Consider the following 18,039-nt stretch of genomic DNA (forward strand, 5'->3'; position numbering starts at 1 on the left):
AGTAATGTGGATTCACTTAAGTCTGTAACTTGGATGCTGAATATTTGGTTGCACACTTGAAATTAGTTTTTTGCTTCATTCCAAGGATCTTCAGCATCTGGCTGGAGGCAGCTGTCAAACTCTTACCCATGTCTAAATTGCTCCGATGGCTGGGTTGCCAGATGCAGGGAGTCTCAGTACATCTGGTGGCCCTGCCCAATTGAGAGACTTCTCTGAAGAAATCCCAGCAGCCATGAAGATTAGCCTGGTGTATTCTATTGTAGCCAAGCTAGAGCTTTACTGTGGGAAACAAGCAGAGACTGTTCCGCTTCTAGGGTTGAATGTGGGGGGGGGGGGGGGGGGGGGGGTGGGGGAAGGTTGTGAGCATCCTTACCTCTAATGCCTGGAAAATATAAAAATGTAAGTTGGTAGCAGTTTTAGGAGCCACAACCTACGAACTTACTACAAGTCTGGTGCTGTACCTCACAATCATTCAATTTAGTAAAAGCTCAGGGACAGCTTTAAATACAGTAATTCCGATGACCTGAAATTTACCAGACAAAAAAAAAAAAAAAAAAAAAAAGCTACTCTAAACTATTGTCTGGAAGACCTGCATTGTAAGAATGGATTTCAGTTACCACTGGCAATTGGTAGGTTCAAATTATGTGACCAAACGATTTAGGAGCACCAAAAACCACCATGCTTTGTTCAGAACAGACAGTCCCAGTAAAATGTCACCTTAGGTTTTGGAGATCCCACAAGGCTGGTTACAGGTGACTTTATATGTGGAAGGGTTCCACTTTTATTATGAGGCCATACATTAGAGGGCCATTCCTTCCACACTCCAATTGCCTAGTGTAAGGTTCATCAACTTACAAGTCATATGGAAATTATTAAATTAAGGCATTCACAATTGCATGGATATTTTGAACTGACAGCTTAAAGTTCACATGCAGTCAATGTTTAGAAGAAATGCAGCCATATGTTTTACAGCCCAATATTAGTGCTGAGAAACTTCACAAATCCCCATTATATGGGGACTAGCCCTTATATTGAAGGACTCCTAGTCTTTGAGATAAAGCCAGTTAATGTATGCATTTGTTAGAACATTAAATCTTACAAGGGTTTTCCCTGCCAGACACCTAAAATCTAACAATTTAACATGCTGAATTACCAGATATCTATGCTAAATGGACTCCTGTTTCGAGACCTGGACTTTCAGCCCCGAGAGGCAGAAGAGTGAGTGACAAGAATCCACTGCAAAACGAAGTAAGGGATGGAATAGAACATGCCTGAGTGACTAACTTCAGGGTGCAAGAAGCACGAAGTGGAAGTGAAACTAGGCATCCTTTGTACTCAAAGGATCATCATTTTGCTGCTAACAAGAAGCTGTTTTACAGCTTTAGGACTGTATATCCCATCACTCGACACTTGATCACCCCAATGCAAGGTTAAATAGTTTACAACTGATTACTTGTCTGAATTAAGCAAACCTGTGAAAATACACAAAAAATTATAAGCTATTTAAGTGCATGCAATGGTAACATTTGAAGTGACCAGGGAAATTTTATGAATTGTATCCTTTGGGCGTAGCTTTGTTCAGGCAATAGGATCCATTTAGATCACCCTCCAACCTCACTCAGAGCTGGGGTAAGCTTCAAATCAAGGATAGGTTGCCCAAGTGACCAAGAATTGTCACTACACTGCAAAGCTAGGTCAAATCAAGTACTTACTTCATGGACTCTGAGACCTGAGGAGTTATTAGTACAACCAGTTTTCGTGTCGTGTGGTAACGTCTCAATGATGAACCCAAAACCAGAGCTCCTTTCACATAAGGATCATTTGTAGCGAGGGTCACAAAAGCTTCATCTTGGAAAAGGGAAAAAAAGAAACTTTAAGTGTATACAGTTGCAAAATATTGCAATATATCTAGCAAAAAAAAAAATTAACATAGGAGCACAATTTATTAATTTTACGATAAGCCCACCAGCACAGACAGTGGTATTCTTCTGATAGTAAGAATACCAGCTAGCTGCTTACACATGCAGGCACACCCATCAGAACAGCTGAGGTGGCCAGGAGAATCCAGAGGAAGCTCAAGTGCGTTACCAACACCAACCACCACCCAGCAAAATGTAATACCATGTAGAGTTGGTATGATTTACTTACACACTAGCACTGTCGAAACCAGTACGCAGTACTGTGGTACGACATCCTTGCAAAAAGAAAATCTAAACATTTAGATACCGTCACTTTAGTGGACATGAACTGTTTCAGAACATGACTACTTAATGAATCAATGAAATTACAGATCGATTTAAGTTTACAGCAGCAGGGACTAATGTGATGTCTGCTAATTCATGTGAGAAATACATGTTCAGTCCCAAGACTTAAGGCCACTATTTAGTCTAAAGAAAGGCTGGTTTGCACAGTGACAGCTATGTGCTAAACAGGTTATCACATTCCCACATATCAGAGGTTGGGTGCCACCGTAGCATTTTCAAGCTAGAGCACAATAGGTCCCCTGGTCTCTAAACCATATGCAGTGACAATCCTTGTACCAAGTAGTCTGAAAGTGTTTCCACTCTGGGGCAGAGGGGACCACCAAAGCCAGGCCTCAGATGCTTTACAAAAGCATGCAACTACAGTGATAAAGTAAAGCAAGCTTTAGGTGCTTGTAACCATTATGATTTGGTTGCATGGACACTTAACCCAGAAAAAGTGGAATTAGAGAGGAGAAAAAAAAAATAGGCCTGCTTTAAAGTGTTTAGCTGTGTTGTATGAAACTGGGTTCTGGTTGCTGAAGGCTCCCCACTTTTGCCTTTTATTTGATGTAGCTTTGAAGTGCACTGGGTTCCTGCTATAAAGGAAGCCAATGTCAGTTTGCCTTCCCCAAATGGACACCTGGCCACTTTTTCCCCCAAGTGGCCAGGCCCTTGGGTACCTCCAAGTCACTAGAAATGGTACCTAGGACAAATGTACAAGGGCTGATCTCTTCCCCCCCCCCCCGCCCAGGGCTGCAGCACATAGGCCATGTTAAGTGGCCCAGCACCAACTTCATACAAGATGTACAAAAAAGGTGCTCCAAAAAGTGAAACTACATGGAGCATGTGCCTAGTCCCAACATTGCCTATAATACAGGTAAGTCATACCTCCAACAGGGTGTACAGCCCCAAAGCAGAGCACATATTACAAGTGAGGGCATATTTGAATGATCAAAATGCCTCCATGTTGACTTAAACATAGTAAGTTACAGGGAAGCCATTTTAAATGCATGTTCTGGACATTGGTCAATAGGAGTTCTCCAGCTATGTGATGGCTTCACTAAAGATAGGGGTGATTGGTGTCAAACATTATAGAACCCTCACTGATTCAAGTGATTAATTTATTAATACATGCACCCTAAGGCCACCTTAGAGGTGCCCCCTGAAAACCTACAAACTTCTGGCAGGCTCAGTCTACCACCAACAAAAATGACTAAGCCCAACCCCCAACCCAAAAAAATAAAATAAACCTGCTCTGGCAGGGGTGGTAACACCCCTCCTAACAGTAGGGCCTGCAAATATGCATTCCATGGCAGGGGCGCTCCTAAGAATCCCACCATCCTTGGTATGCAAATTTAGCTTCCCTCAGGAGGGATGTGCCAAACTCCCTCTCCCCAGGGGGTATTTGGCATATGGACAGGTGGTAAAATTAGTTATGCGGGAGGTGCATTGTGTTTGCAGGCTGGACACCTCTAGGGTGAGCAGCCTGAAATGAACACATCCTTAGGAAGTCCACCATCTTGTGTAGATTAGAATTAGGAAGGGGTTACTCCTCAGTTATGGCAGAGGAGCGTCAACCGCGCCACCCCCCATACACACACACAGCAGGAGCTGGGAACCTGCAAAAACAAAATAAATGCCATTTGTTTTATTTCTAAAGGGGGGGGGGCATGGGGTTGGCAAGCATGGAGTGGAGTTCAGAGCACTCCTCAGTGTGCATGTATGTTTGGCTGGCTGTCTTGGGCTGCCAAACAGAGGTGCACAAGAGCTGACCTGGCACTGTAGCAGAGTTGGAACCAGCACAGGCTCAGAAGCTGAATCATGATTGGCGCAGGGCAGGCTGGGAGCCTGTGCCTGGAATGCAATAGCAGTGATGAGGTAAGCATATATTTTTGTTCTGCCATCTGCTATGTACATGTATGCAGGGCATTACCCCCATATGATAACATTACTGCTCCAAAAATTGCACTGTACTTTTCAAAAGTACAAAAATGCACAACTTAAGTACTCACCTGATTCTGATGATCTTGGTACCAAAATATATAAAAGTATGTTCTGACTACTTTATAGAAATATTTCCTCAAGTGTGCATAAGGTTTACTGCCTTTGTGTATATATACCCAACTCCTCAACCACACTACCACAAGACAGCACTGGGGTGTCACTTGTGCCTCCAATTCATTAGTGGAATGCTTGGAATCTATATAGAGGTCAAAAAACATGTAATGAGTACTTCCTACAGAGTTTTTTTTTTAATTAAAAATCTGGTTGGAGAAAACCATCCTACACTGGGGTCCCCCACTGGTAGCTCAAGAGCTACTGGTAGCTTGCCAGTAGCATGAAAGTAACTCCAAGGTGCAGGCCAGCATGCGATTTAGAGGGTCCAGACACATTGAAGGCAGCTGTATACACCTCCAGTATGCAATGACAAGCTGCAGGATTTGAAATATAATCACCTGTCTACTCTCCATTTACAAAGACATTTGTGATTCTGCAAGCCTCACCATCAGAGATGGTGTGGATAAGATGTTCTTAGAGTGTTTACTTAAAATGAAAAGGGTATATTTTATAGAAACAGTTTGAGTGGTGTGTAGATATTAAAGATGAAATAAATTTAAATCTGCTTTTTGAATGATAATTGTGTGCTTAGGATATTTATAGCTGGTGGCTTTTAAACTGATAACTCCTCCCCAACATTGCTGTTGGCAACCCAGTCTTGCGTTGGTCAGTGTTCTAACATTATATATCCAGATATATAGAATATTGACAGGCACTACAGGCCTTGAAAAGTCTACTTGTATCGGGAGGCAGATTTCAGGTTGAGCTAAATTTAGAACCTACTCACCCCTTCTGGCAAGTAGACAAAATACAGGTGTTCTGCTCACTCTGAAAGAAGCACTAAAACGCTGTCAACTCTTTTAGCTGGTCACATTTGCTCTGTGTTTAGAGAAAGAAGTCAGAAGTAAGTGGACTTCAGTTGATTTTACAAAAGCAAGAGCCTAACCTGCTATACAAAAGTGTTAAATTAGAGGCTCCAGGGTGTCAGATTTCTCCTAACACTTAAGTCAACTGCACAAACATTTCACAATATTTTTGTATTTGTGAAAGCTCATTCTTAGTACTTCTGTGGGATGAAAAAAAATTATATGATCTAAAAATATCTGAACACTTTACATGGTGATGGGAGATTAGTGTATTACAAACCTCTGAAAACATTTAAGTTCAGGAAAGCTGCCAAGTTCATGGTAATGTTTTTGGCCATTTGTGGGAAATGTACGGTTTAGTGTGTGCTACCACATCATGCTTTGGGACTTCAAAGCGATTTAAATATTAACTGAGAAACACTCCTGCCCCGATGACAATGCCAGTAAAGTAAGAGGCCAGACAGGGATCATCTATATCCAATGTGGGCTAGATAGAGCAGACATTTAGTGTATTTAGTCACACAATAGTTTTGTACAGCAGAAGTGCTGAACTCTTATTTGAAAGTGCACTCATCTGGGAATGAAGAAAAGGTCATTCCACAATTAGAGCTATTTTTATGGTTCAAGTACATTTCAGTTAGGCTGAGTCGGTTATTCAAGTTACTTGAATTGCAGGCCTTGTAACAATGAGGCCTAAACTACGTGAAGGAAAGTATGTGTGCAAGTATAGTTTGTGGTATACATTTGGTGATTGCTACTATGATCATGCCAGGCGTGGCCACTATTTTAGTTGCACCTGATGTTGTCATTACTATACAGTGATCAAAATCTTTAGTTTTGGACTATTTGCATTGCTCAGATGTAGCTCACTATAGAAGTGTCAGAGCCCTGGTCTACATATTCAGGTCCCCTTTCACCTTCAAGAGCTACCTCCTGAAGGAAACTATGTATTGAGAATTGGACATATCTACATTGGAAGATATGGAGAAGATAATCCCAATACTATAAATGTACTGCTGGATTTTGGCGCATACAGTGAGTAGCAATTAGGAGATATACCCAATGAGGAAATTCATGCTTGTTAACAGATTCCCACATGTACACCACCAATGAGGACATTCATGGTGCTTTCAGGATTGCTACAAACGACTTGAGGAATCCAGTACATTTGTCACTTTATTAAAGTTGGTTGTATTCCCAATCACTTTCCACACTGCACTTTCACGTCTCCAGTAAGTCATTTGTGTAGATAGAGGTTTTAAGGAAAAAAAAAAAAAACCTGAAAAAACCAAAGAAAAAAAACAAACAAAGAAGAATTGGCATAGTATCCAACTCTACAGATAAACCAAAACATATCATACATAATCTGCTCAGGCTATCAGTCCCTTTTGCTTCCAGTTTAGGGACCATTTAATACAGTGAGATCTAGACATTTAATTTCAGAAGTACACTCGAGGAGACTAGGGATGAGCAACCTGGGGTACACACCAACAAATCTATTTAAACTGGTGGAATGCAGGCAAGTGTAACATTGAAATCAGCTGAAGTGATTATACATGGGCAGTGACCCTGCTCAATTAACTACTGTTCCAAGCAGAAGAAATTGTGTTGGTTGAAAGCTGTCTTAGTCCATGTTAGAATCCCTAATCCAAATTTTTTTTTATTTTTATTTCTCTAGGTAAGATGTTGTCATTCTGTGCACAGGTTATCAAAGCAAACTAGAACATGTACAGCATAGTGGTGCTCACTCTGGATGCCTCGGAGTTATCCAAACCGCTCTGATTAGTTACCAAGGTGTTGCTATAACTGACAATTGTTGAGCACCAATTAATATAAAGTAGGACCAGTTATTTTGTTGATTTGTAATGAGCTAAGATAGCCAGTGCTAGAAAGGGGGTTTCTGGTTGGCTAGGGTATATGCCCTAGTCAGGCAGAACCCACCACTCTGGTGAGACCAAGGTATTTACACACCCAAGATTACCCCTGCTCACCCACTTGGTATGATCAGTCAGGCTTATCCCAGAGGCAGTGTAAAGTGTGTGCACAACACGTGCAACACAATACCCCAAAGGAAACAAAACCAGTTATATAAAAATAAGCTTTATTTCACAAAATTAAACCAAACATGCATCAGTAATACTCTGCTACACAAGCAGTTGTCAGAACAGCACAAAGGTTACTAGTACTCTGTGTAAGCAAGCTGGAATCAGGTAAACATTGGTATTCTGCAACACCAGCAATAGTCAGGTGGTCATCACAAAAATAAAATTAAAAAAAATTAAAAACACACCTACACACAGGCCTTCTAAGGCACTCCTCATGCTCAACAATGGCTAGGGCACTCCACCCGTGCCCAGCTGCATGACAACAGTGGAAGAGCAACAGTTGCAAGGGTGACGGGGACAGCTGTGTGGGGGTGGGGCACAACGCTGAAGAGCCCAGGCAAGTAAGCCAGCATAAGGTCCTGAAGTAGCAGTTCTCTAGTGACCTAGCAGGTTACTAGTCAGCACAACAGGGCACTCCCCATGCAGTTCCTAGGGAAACTTCCAGTATCCAGTCCTTAGTGGACATCACAGGGATGTGGAATTCCTATCACCCGACACCTGGGACATATTGTTTGGGGTCAAGGGCAACAAGTTCTCATGTTTTTTTGTCTTTGAGACAAGTAGGCCCAACCCCCTGCAGCACAAACCTTTTGTCTGTCAGTGTACAGGGAAGGGAACTGTCTGCAGTTGACAGAATGTGTCCATGTTAATGCTGTTGGAACTTGTATTTGTGATTCATTAATGGAAAGACTTCATCGTTCGGGTGAGCGTTGTAAATACATGTTTTAAGGTCACTCTATTACTGATAGTGGTTCCAGTTAAAAAAAAAAAAAAAAAAAAAAAAAAACACACACAAACACAAGTTTAACCATGAGGCTAAGTATAATACTCACAGAATGCTCTGATTAGATGCAAATACTTGCAGAAGCTTGTAACTAAACTTTTAAGGAAGAGTGATTATTCTTTGCTTTCAAAATATTATTCAGAAAAAATGCAAGTAGGAAAAAATTGTTTTGCAGCTTCGATATTTTAGGTGCTATTTTTGTCATTTAGTAAAATGTGTTGATGCATGCTATTATTTCCCAAAAATATTTCTAATGGAAAAAATCAGTGTAGCCATTTTCACCAAGATTATGGGAAGCATGAAAATAAACAGGCACTGGCGAGGCCAACCGATCAGACATTGAGAATATTTTGGTTTTGTTAATGCGTCTTGTTTTGACATGACTTGTGTAACACTTCACTGTTGTGGGAGCTCCTGGCCCTCACCATTGTAACAAGCTAAAAAGGAAAACAAGTCTCAAAAAGCCCATTGCCACCAGTGGCATAACAAAAAGGCCCCCTGAGCACTGTACCTGCCCTACCAGCAAGATGGTGTGGGGGGCCCTCAAGTTTTCACACCACTGATTGCCACAGTAGTTCCTTGCACTGAACAAAACTACTTTGTGTGCCAATATGCCCCTGGTGGAAGAGCAGAATGCAATCACTGACTGTAAAGCCAGCTGACAAATAGAATTTTAATTTAAAAAAAAATAAATAAAAAAAATACAATGTCGTTAACGTCAGACCTAATTACAGGCCCAAATCGTAAATAAAGTCACAAAAGTCCACCCATGGCATATGTCTTTGAATTAGTGGATTTCATGAATTCACAAGAACTTACAGAATTAGACCAGGAAATTGAACTGCTAGAATATATTTGTGCACTGTCTTAGCACATGAAAGAAATGCATGTGTAGATATGCTCATGTGAAAATCTATTGAGCGTTTCCAAGTTCACTTTCCCTCCAAACATTTCCCCCACCCCTGGAAGAACTACCATTATCAGGAGTAAAACTCCAACCTCTCATTAGGGGAAAAGATTAGAGAAAAGCTGAAGTTTGCAGACTCAAAAGGAATTCCAGCCCTGAACAATTTCTTACTGCTTCCTCCAGCAGTGTATGTAGATCTACATAAAGGTGGCAAAATAAGGAACTTGCTATACTAGAAATTGCAAGTATTCACGCCCCAATATATTAGTAGCCCTGGCATAGTCAGAGAGGCTATTATCAGAGCTCTTGCATAATGAGGTTGCTACACTATGTGGCACCAAAAGGACAAGCAGATCTAAGCAGCAAATTGTGCCATGGACAAGATATTTTATTAAATTTAACACCCCTGCTTCAGTGTCTACAAGTGCAGGAGACCGCCCCCTGTATTTACTCATTTTGTGCAGCCTCCACAAGGGGGTGGGGGGAGAAGAGGGGATTCCAACTAGCACTAACTGGTTCTAGGAATGTCCCCTCTCCTCCAGCACTGGATCCAGGCAAGGGGAGGGGGGGGTAAACTAGCCCTTTGTGAGGCCAGTGCACAACCTTTACAGATGCAGGTGTGGATTGGAGGCAAGCTGCAAAACACAGGAGTCCTAAGCACGGACAAATACTCACTTTCTAAAAGGGGCATTTCTACAACAATAGAAAAAAATCCACCTACACCACCCCTCATAGATCAGACAGTACCACTTAAAATTGCTTTGGAAATACCCAAACATGTCTGAGATAGTGAGAAACCAAATAGGCTGTTTGTCACTACTAGGATGTGTAGTGCATGAAGATGGCCTAACTTTTACATACACAGTACCCTTCCCATAGGGCCTACCTTAGGGGTGGCATATGTAGTAAAATGGGAGCTTTAGGCAAGTAAAGTTAGATATTCCAGGTGCCTATGGCGGTAAACTGCACATGCAGACCCGAGATAGGTTTGAAAGGCTACTTTCGTGGGTGGTGCAAGCTGTGCTGCAGGCCCACTAGTAACATTTACAGGCCCTGATTATAGGGATACCACTGTACAAGGAACTTACAAATATACTAAATGTGCCAATTAGGTGCAAGACAATCATGCCAAGTTTAGAAGGGAGAGCACATGCACTTTAGCATTGATCAGCAGTAGTAAAGTGCCCAGAGTACCAATGTCAACAAGAAGGGTACACACAGATTACCAACCATTTTTCCTGTCGCTTGTGTACCTTTTATGCAGTGTGACTGGAACCCATACAGAGAAGGCAAGACAATCACCTCCATATTACTAAAAAGGTACCTGGGAGGTGAGAAATTCCATTACAGTGGGTGTCAGAGTTCAAACACCAGCTGTGATTTTGGCAGGCTACTGGTGTAATCCTTTCCCAGCATTCCCCTGATGACTAAAGCAGTTCCTGCACTCAACTAATATTAATTGGTCAAAACTAAGCAAGTTACACTCAAACCCACCTTGAAATAGCCATTATGCATCAGATGTTAGTGATCAAAAGATAATCCCATATATGCAAAATTATGTGAAGTCACAACTAATGAGATTACAGGTCCTCCTGCAACGTGATCGTGACTAGTTCACTTTTACTGAAAAGTTTTTAAATTCAAGTCTGTTAGTTCACAATGAGCTTCTCAACTCGAATAAAAAAAAAAAGGAAAAAAAAAAAACACACCCCACCCCACAAGAATTGCAGTCTAAAAACTAGACAAATGTAGGTCAGGCACTTCCCATATTACAATCAACTACATAGACTAGTGTGGCTGGTTTTAGTGCGTGGAAACCGCTCATCTAACACCAAGTGTCAGAAATAATCAAGGCAATTGGTCTGAGGTTCTTACCTCCCTCATTCACATTTGCCAAGTGCCGGTCAACCAGTTCAATTTCTGTTTGTTCACGTTCAAGTCTACGCATAAGTAACAGAGGTAACAAGAGGGCCATTTGAGCAGAACAAATTATGCACGACAACCACTTTCAAGCTGTGTCTGAAATAAATCACGCTGGATAATCAAGATATGCTCGGCCACCGAGAGGCCATGATAAATAACGAACCTCACGCAAACTCAGAAATGTTGTAGAAAATGTAATAAATTAGGAAATCGAGTGGTACTTCTTGCCGCAGGACCACGTGTCAATGTCTAACACGTCTTATAAAAAAACTATTGTTTTAAAACCTCTATTTATTCATTACAGACATTATGCATGACTGCAGCAGGGCCAATTTAAGAGTTACAATACAGACAAAGATTGCAGAAGCAGAACACCAAGTGTGTCCAATAGCTTTGCAAACTATTTATGTTATGGCACTATAGCCCCTGCAAAGGCATGCAAGCTACTTCTACCGTCATTTAGATGAGTCCAAGAGAGCACAGTCTCCCTCGTAACTTGAGGGAGGAAGGGAATGAATGGCCAGAGCCTGAGTCATTCAAGGGTTTTTCTGACCTTTAACACTTCAGCTTCACTTTCAGCTTTAATACTCCAGCTTCATGCCATTGGCATGAAGGCCCCTGGCAGCTCGGTGAGCTTACCCAGGAATCCAGTTTCCATTCACAAGCATCTTGACAGAACAGATTATGTGGTACAAAGTTACCACATGTGAGCCTAAATTATTGCATAATCATGCATAACCTTAGTGACAGTGAATCCTAACCAAACTGTTCTACATTTAGAAAAAAAAAAAAAAGTTATCTAATCCTAGAATGTCAATACAATTGCGTTTAGGTGACATATTGATAACACCAGCGATATTGAACTAGTGTTCAACTACCCCCCCAGAAGTCAAGTAGGGCCAATGCAAGCACGATTGAGCAAGTGATTTAAGTGTTCCTACAGGTATATGGAGCACAACATGTGGCTGGACCAAAAATCTTCTCCATCCTACTGCAGTGATCTTAATGTGGTATTTTGGAAGTTAACAAGCGCTGCTACAGAACAACTGCCTAAAGAAACTTAAATAAAGTTCACTTCCTTGGAGAAGAGCATGCAGCACGACAGAAGTCCCTTCTTTACACCCTAATTTCTAGGGTATGAGGGGCATAGAATAAGGGGGTCATTTGTTACAATTTGACTAATCAGTCTACATGTCAAGGAGACATCATTAGAAAACAGGGACACAAAAGGTAAAGCTAAGTGGCAGGCGTAACTGGGATGAGATGTTTAGGTGGCATTGCTTATGGTATGCAGAAAGGGTGGCGGGCACAATAGTGTGCTTGAGCATGCCATAGATAGGTTCCAAGCATCCTGAAGGGTGAAAGAACCAGACTTACTTCAGTGCATTAATAAGGAGGAACAAATTGTTCGAGACTATTAGTACACAAAGTGATAGCTGAAGTGGAGAATCAGAACAAATACCAGAGTAGAGCCAGTTCATAAGTGCCCTAATCCTGCAACAATTTTAGGTTTTTATTTTGAAGCATTGTGTGACGGCCATCCTGAAGCAATGGCATGTAGCTGATCCACATGGAGAGAGGTCCCAAGACTGGATGAAACAGTTGAGCCATTGCTGCAACTGACCTATGGTACTACAGACAGGGCCCCATGGCCCAATATCACGTGGGAGCAGGTATTTAAATGCACTGTGCAAGCTGCCCTAGAGCAAGCACATCAGTAGCTCGTTTTGCTTTAAGTGTAAAAAACAGAATACTGACGTGAACCGCAAATGCTGGTCTTAACAGAAATAGGAAAGACTAATAGTTTCCCCTTCAATGACACCTAGAGCCGTATAAGGTCAGCGCATCTTTAACAGAGTTTGGTGGTTCACTGTACAACTACTTGCGTCACCACCTGCCACAAGTCGGTTTGAATTACAGCATGTATTTCACAAGTTAAGCGAGCTCTGCAGAAAATTCCACTCTGCTTCGAGGACACTTTAGTTTATACCCAAATACAGATGTACGAGTGAGCGTCAGTCCGTGAAGTAGCCAATGTCTTCATAGACGGATACAACTTCAGGCTCCTCGACCTAGGCACTTACCAATGATGGGGGTCAGAAAGCCTCCCGAGAAAGGAGGCATTTTCCAACACACGTCTCTAAATTTAAAGAAACTTTAAACCCAAAGTCTTAACAAGTAATTATTTTAGAAACAAGCAACGTTACTTAACGGAAGGCCTGTACTACAGTCACAGGAGACCAAGGTTCCTGAACAATCAAACATTCAGGACTTAAGCAACAGTGTAGCATTTCAGTACAGGGAGGTAACAAACTAACACTAGCAAAGCCCTCACCACCTAGTTATTTTATAAATTAGAGGCCCATTACTTTGGTGAATGTAGTCTCAACGATTCCTAAAGGTCCATTAGATTTAGTACCAAGGGTCAATAAATCTTGGACAGGTCACGAACTGCCGATTTTCAAGGTTTTGCACACCAAAAACCAAATTCTGCAAGGTATTACTTACTCGAAGTGCAAAGTCATTTCATAAGTTTTACTGTAAAATTGTGGCGTGACTTATGCAAGCATCTTGCAATATTTGAATAGCACATGATCTGTCACTCCACTACTGTTCTATACCAGGTCACATGCCCCCCCCCCCCCAAAGTTGGGGGGGGAAAAAAAAAAAAAAATACACATCTCTCCACACAAAAAGGATGAGTCAAGAGGCCACAGAAAAGCCAGGAAACGCTAAAGACTAAATTGCATTTTGGCACCTCTGATACTGCCTTTATCAGCGTCTATATTTCGGTCATGCATCCTTCACAGCAAGATGAGAGTGGCTTCACAAAGCCCAAGATTCTGTAATCTGAATGACGTGCCTTTAAAGGCCAATGCAGCTGCAATAAAAAAGTGGCCCAACCACCTAAAATTGGAAGTAGGCTTCTGCCAACGCTTGACAGCCAAATCTGTGGCCATTAGTGGAGGGTGTAACGTGCATTAAAACAGCAAGAGGTACATCCACTTGCAAATAGGCATGCACTGCACACAGTCTGAGCCAATTTAAAATAATGAACCAGGGCCAGATCTCTTTGGTACTTTTCTTATTGGTGCTACCACCTGTAAGCCTAGTTAAGTGACCTGAAGAACAAAATCTGGTGGCTGATAGCCTGCAGAGTGATAGCTCCCAGTATGCCAGACTTTCTGCAGAGGTGGGATTCCTTTTCATTGGGTGGAATCATGGCGAGGCTTTATTTCTTAAAAAGGATAATCTAGACATGCAGCTCACCACATCGTCCTCTCTAGCAACCCACCGATCAAAGGATGCTAGGACTCAAGCACAGGAACTTTATCCAGCCCCTTTCTTTGCTGCTTTAAGTGTTGATAAAGCATTGGTGAGATTACATATTGCAATAATAGAATGTCAGGATTCACTGCAAAACGCCAGACATTGGCACAGAAAAGTCACATCACACCGCAGGCTCTAGCTAATTGGAACTATTTCAAACATGTTCAACCAGGTCTAGTTCATTGCCTGAACTTACTGTATGCTTGTCAGTTTAAATCTCAAGCAATTCCACACCCCTGGATCACTCAGAAATGCGGCCTAGAAGCAAACCAAGATGTTTACTATATAGGCTAGTTTTGGTAGCCGCTTCCTTAAATTAATTTGCTTTACCCCATCTCAAGCTTGCTTCGTGTGAATATTCCATATCATTATGGACAGTTTCCAGTCCTGGGTTTTCACCTTCAACTAACGGCCACCACGTGTGAGTAATTAGAAATGTGGTTGGAAACAACCATTACATTACCCAGAATGCATTAGAAGTGTCCCACACAATCTCAGAGCAAACCAGTAATTGAAAATATTCAAGCCTTTATTACGCCTGTTGAGCACAAGGAGTGTAAGAATGCTGTTCACCCAAGCTTAGACGAGAAAATAAAATACTCACTTGTGGCACAAGCTAGTATAATTACAGCAGTTGTAATTTAGCTTAAGGATATTTACATAATGCTCTTGGGCTGGCAAGTCCAAACAAACGCCTGCACTGATGCAGTTGGGGTGTATACGAAAGTATACACCTTACCTGCATCAACTCACATCTAAAGACTGCAACCCGAGAATCAATTCATTCCTCTGCGCCCTTACATAAAACGTCTCGCCTTTAAAATAACTTGACAGTTGTCTTTAATATGCTGCCTTGCATTATTTATGCAAGAATGTTCCACAAGACATACTATGGCAGACTAGGGGGGCATCGAATCTGACACAGGGCAGAGACATGTTAGTATCCTTTCACGTGGTGTACAACATCAGACGATTCTACTACAGCCTTGCTCCTCCCCACAGAGAGCAATTAATGAAACAGCATGTACCTGAGAAGGAAGTTAGGGGCACCAATAGAATCCATGGAGAGAATTATATAGTGAATAGTCATGTGCCTCCACCAAAAATCTATTTCGAGAACAATTAAGTGGAACAGGAATCAAGTCCGCAGGAAATCTGCTTTAAGGTTACTGAAGAGACTCCGTGGCCTTCTACTTGCTCTCGTGGCAAAATAACTATCCCAAGTGCTCTGAACAACGGCCCAGTTGAGCTACAGGGCCATTAACACCGTAACGTGGTCGGACGACTCCATGTTATGGCAACATGCAACTTTTAGGCCTGTGGGTTCACATAAAAGCATTTGTGGTAGTGGGCCCAGCTGAGGACCCTGCCTTAAACACCTGATAAGCACTTGAAACGGGAAGAGCCATGGATGGAAATGTTCCTTGTGTCACGGAGGAAGCAGGTTGTCATTGCTTTAAAACCCTCGTTTTGGCAATCTAAAGGAGCGGACAGTATAGCCAAAAGAAAGTTTAAAGAGGCCCAGTTTTGACTTCTCAGAGAGTAACAAATCACAGCCAAAATTGGTTCGCTAGGAAGACTCCAGTTCACTAAGGGATAAATACTCCCAAGGCCTTCCTTCACCGACCAATGTGAAGTAAAAGCTTAGCCTAACGCGTACCCTGACGAAGGAACCACTACTATTATTACCAGAAGGTACGCGGCCTCTAAATAAAGCCCATAACTGGAGCCTTGCCTCCTTATGAAATTAGTCTCACCTAGTTACCTTAATTGGAGGAAAGCGGGCTAAAAAGTGCTCAGATCATTAACAAGCATACGTTTTAAGTGGACCCTTCTTAAAATAGTGCCTATCTACTGCGGGGGAAGGGTAGACGAGCAAGAGGACGGTGTAAATAATTCAGAACCCCATCAGTGAACCGGGGGGGGGGGGGGGGGGGGTAGTGCTAAAGAAGCCAGAGTGGCGTGCATTGCCTCCCCTTCGCACTGCAAAGCGGCAGCAGCTGCGGCTCAGCCCCGGGGAGGAGATGGAGCCATCCATCCAGCCACCCGGCTAAGGTTACGGCCATCCTTCCCGTGACCCGGCTTAGGGGCCCCTGGAAGAGGCATGAGTCTAGTCGTAAGCATAGCATCGAGACAACACTACTGCCAGTGAGGAGCCACTGCATCAAACCTGAAATGCGTCGCAGCATCACAGCCACTGAAGCAGCAGAGCTGCGTCTATGTGGCTGCATGTGCCCTGGCAGGGAACGACCCAGGATATTGCCTCCCGGGGTCCTCGAGGGACCCGAGCAGACAGTGCACCAACATACGCGCAGCCAGGAGGCAGCCTTCACTATCACTTTCCCTCCCTCTCCGGAGCCATCACGGCGCGCATTGCTGCTGCGCCCGCTCAGGGAAGTGAAGCGGAAGGAGCCCAGCAACTTGAACAGAGTTTGACAGCCAGCCGCCCGCCTCCCTCCTTGAAGGCGAGGGCTCCCTCCCCGAGGGCACCGGGCGCACCCAGAGCCCCCGCCCTCCCAGCACTGCTGGCGCCAGGTGTTCGCCCGCCCTCACCTGCCATGGTGCTGCCTGAACCGCACTGAACCCGAGGCTGCCGTCCGTGCTTGCCCGCCTGCCTTCACTGCGCTGATGCTGAGTAGATGGGAAACAGGCGGGGCCGAGCCGGCCTCTTATACGGAGCAGTCACATGGGCAGGCGGGCTGTCAGCGCCGGGCACACGTACACAACCTCTCTCTCTCACACACACCCCCCTTGCCTCTCTCACACTCACGCTCCGCCCCGTGGCCTCTGCTTGTTCTGGCGGGAGCTCGGCCAAGCAACTGTCAAGTTCAAGGGCTGAGGAAAAGCCCCCGACCAGCTTATCATCGGGCATTCGAGGGCCAAATAAATGAGATTCCCCCCGTCTTTGTCAAACGCAATCAAGGCATCCCTGGAGGCGGGCAGCCAGAGCCCCTGGACTCCCAATGTCCCCCCGCCTCGGGAGCAGTCTCCTTAGTAGGTCTCCTCACTCTATACCTCGAGGGAAGGCCCAGCAGTGTCGAAAATATCAACGGGCAAATGCACATTATCTTTAGGCTGCTGAATGGCGTGTCAACAGAAGCCAACATTACACAAGTGGATGTCTGTTTTTTTAATTTACGTCCTCATTAGGTGCACTTCTACGATGGTTTTCATCCAGCGAATGTATCACGCTTGTCCCGATCGGTTGCTTGCGTAGAGCTTACACTGCACTCAAATTATTAGAAGCGGTGAGAGAAAAAAAAAAACAAGAGAAGCGGGTATGAGAGAAATTGAAAGGGGGTGAAAGAGACAAGGAGGAAATAGCAGAGATGAAATAAGGAAACGTAGTGTTGCTTTCTTTTTAAATGAGTAGGGTGCGATGGGGAGGCTGGCTGGGAATAAGGGAAGTCTGTGTCACCAAGAACATAAAGGTCCAACCTTGGTGCTTGCCGTTATACATCTTCAATTTCAGTTGACTTAGTTCACTTGACTCAAGTAGAGCAGAGGTCTTCAAACTCTGGGGCTGTCTTTCTTGGGGGTGCCCAACACTCTGGCCAAGGAGAACACCTAGGACCTCATTACATCCCTGGCGGTAAGTCCCGCTTTCAGCCGTGCTGAAGACCGCCAACATACCGTTGCAGCGGCGGAATTCCGCTACAGGTATTACGAATCACAGCTCGGAATCCGCCACAATACAGACACCCACACAAGTCTCCCACACCAAAGGTCAGTGATAAACTGGCAAAACCAAAACCCACACTGTCACGCCAACAATAATACGCCCACACTATCATGACCCACGAATCAACGCAACGGTCTTTCA

General features: G+C 43.5%; 1 protein-coding gene across 1 annotated transcript in view; it reads right to left on the bottom strand.

Moving 5' to 3' along the window:
• The window catches only part of GYG1 (glycogenin 1), a 35,067-nt gene extending 18,164 nt beyond the window's left edge, over window positions 1–16,903 (bottom strand). Inside the window, exons 1-2 of the mRNA XM_069213391.1 lie at window positions 16,770–16,903; window positions 1,713–1,848 (exon numbers count right to left, since the gene is read on the bottom strand). Of these exons, the coding sequence (XP_069069492.1) occupies window positions 1,713–1,848; window positions 16,770–16,776 (143 nt within the window). The 5' untranslated portion in view covers window positions 16,777–16,903. The remainder of the gene's footprint in view (window positions 1–1,712; window positions 1,849–16,769) is intronic.
• Between the last annotated feature and the right edge of the window lie 1,136 nt (window positions 16,904–18,039).

The sequence above is a fragment of the Pleurodeles waltl genome, chromosome 11 (assembly GCF_031143425.1).
Source record: "Pleurodeles waltl isolate 20211129_DDA chromosome 11, aPleWal1.hap1.20221129, whole genome shotgun sequence".
NCBI classification, from domain to species: Eukaryota; Metazoa; Chordata; class Amphibia; order Caudata; family Salamandridae; genus Pleurodeles; species Pleurodeles waltl.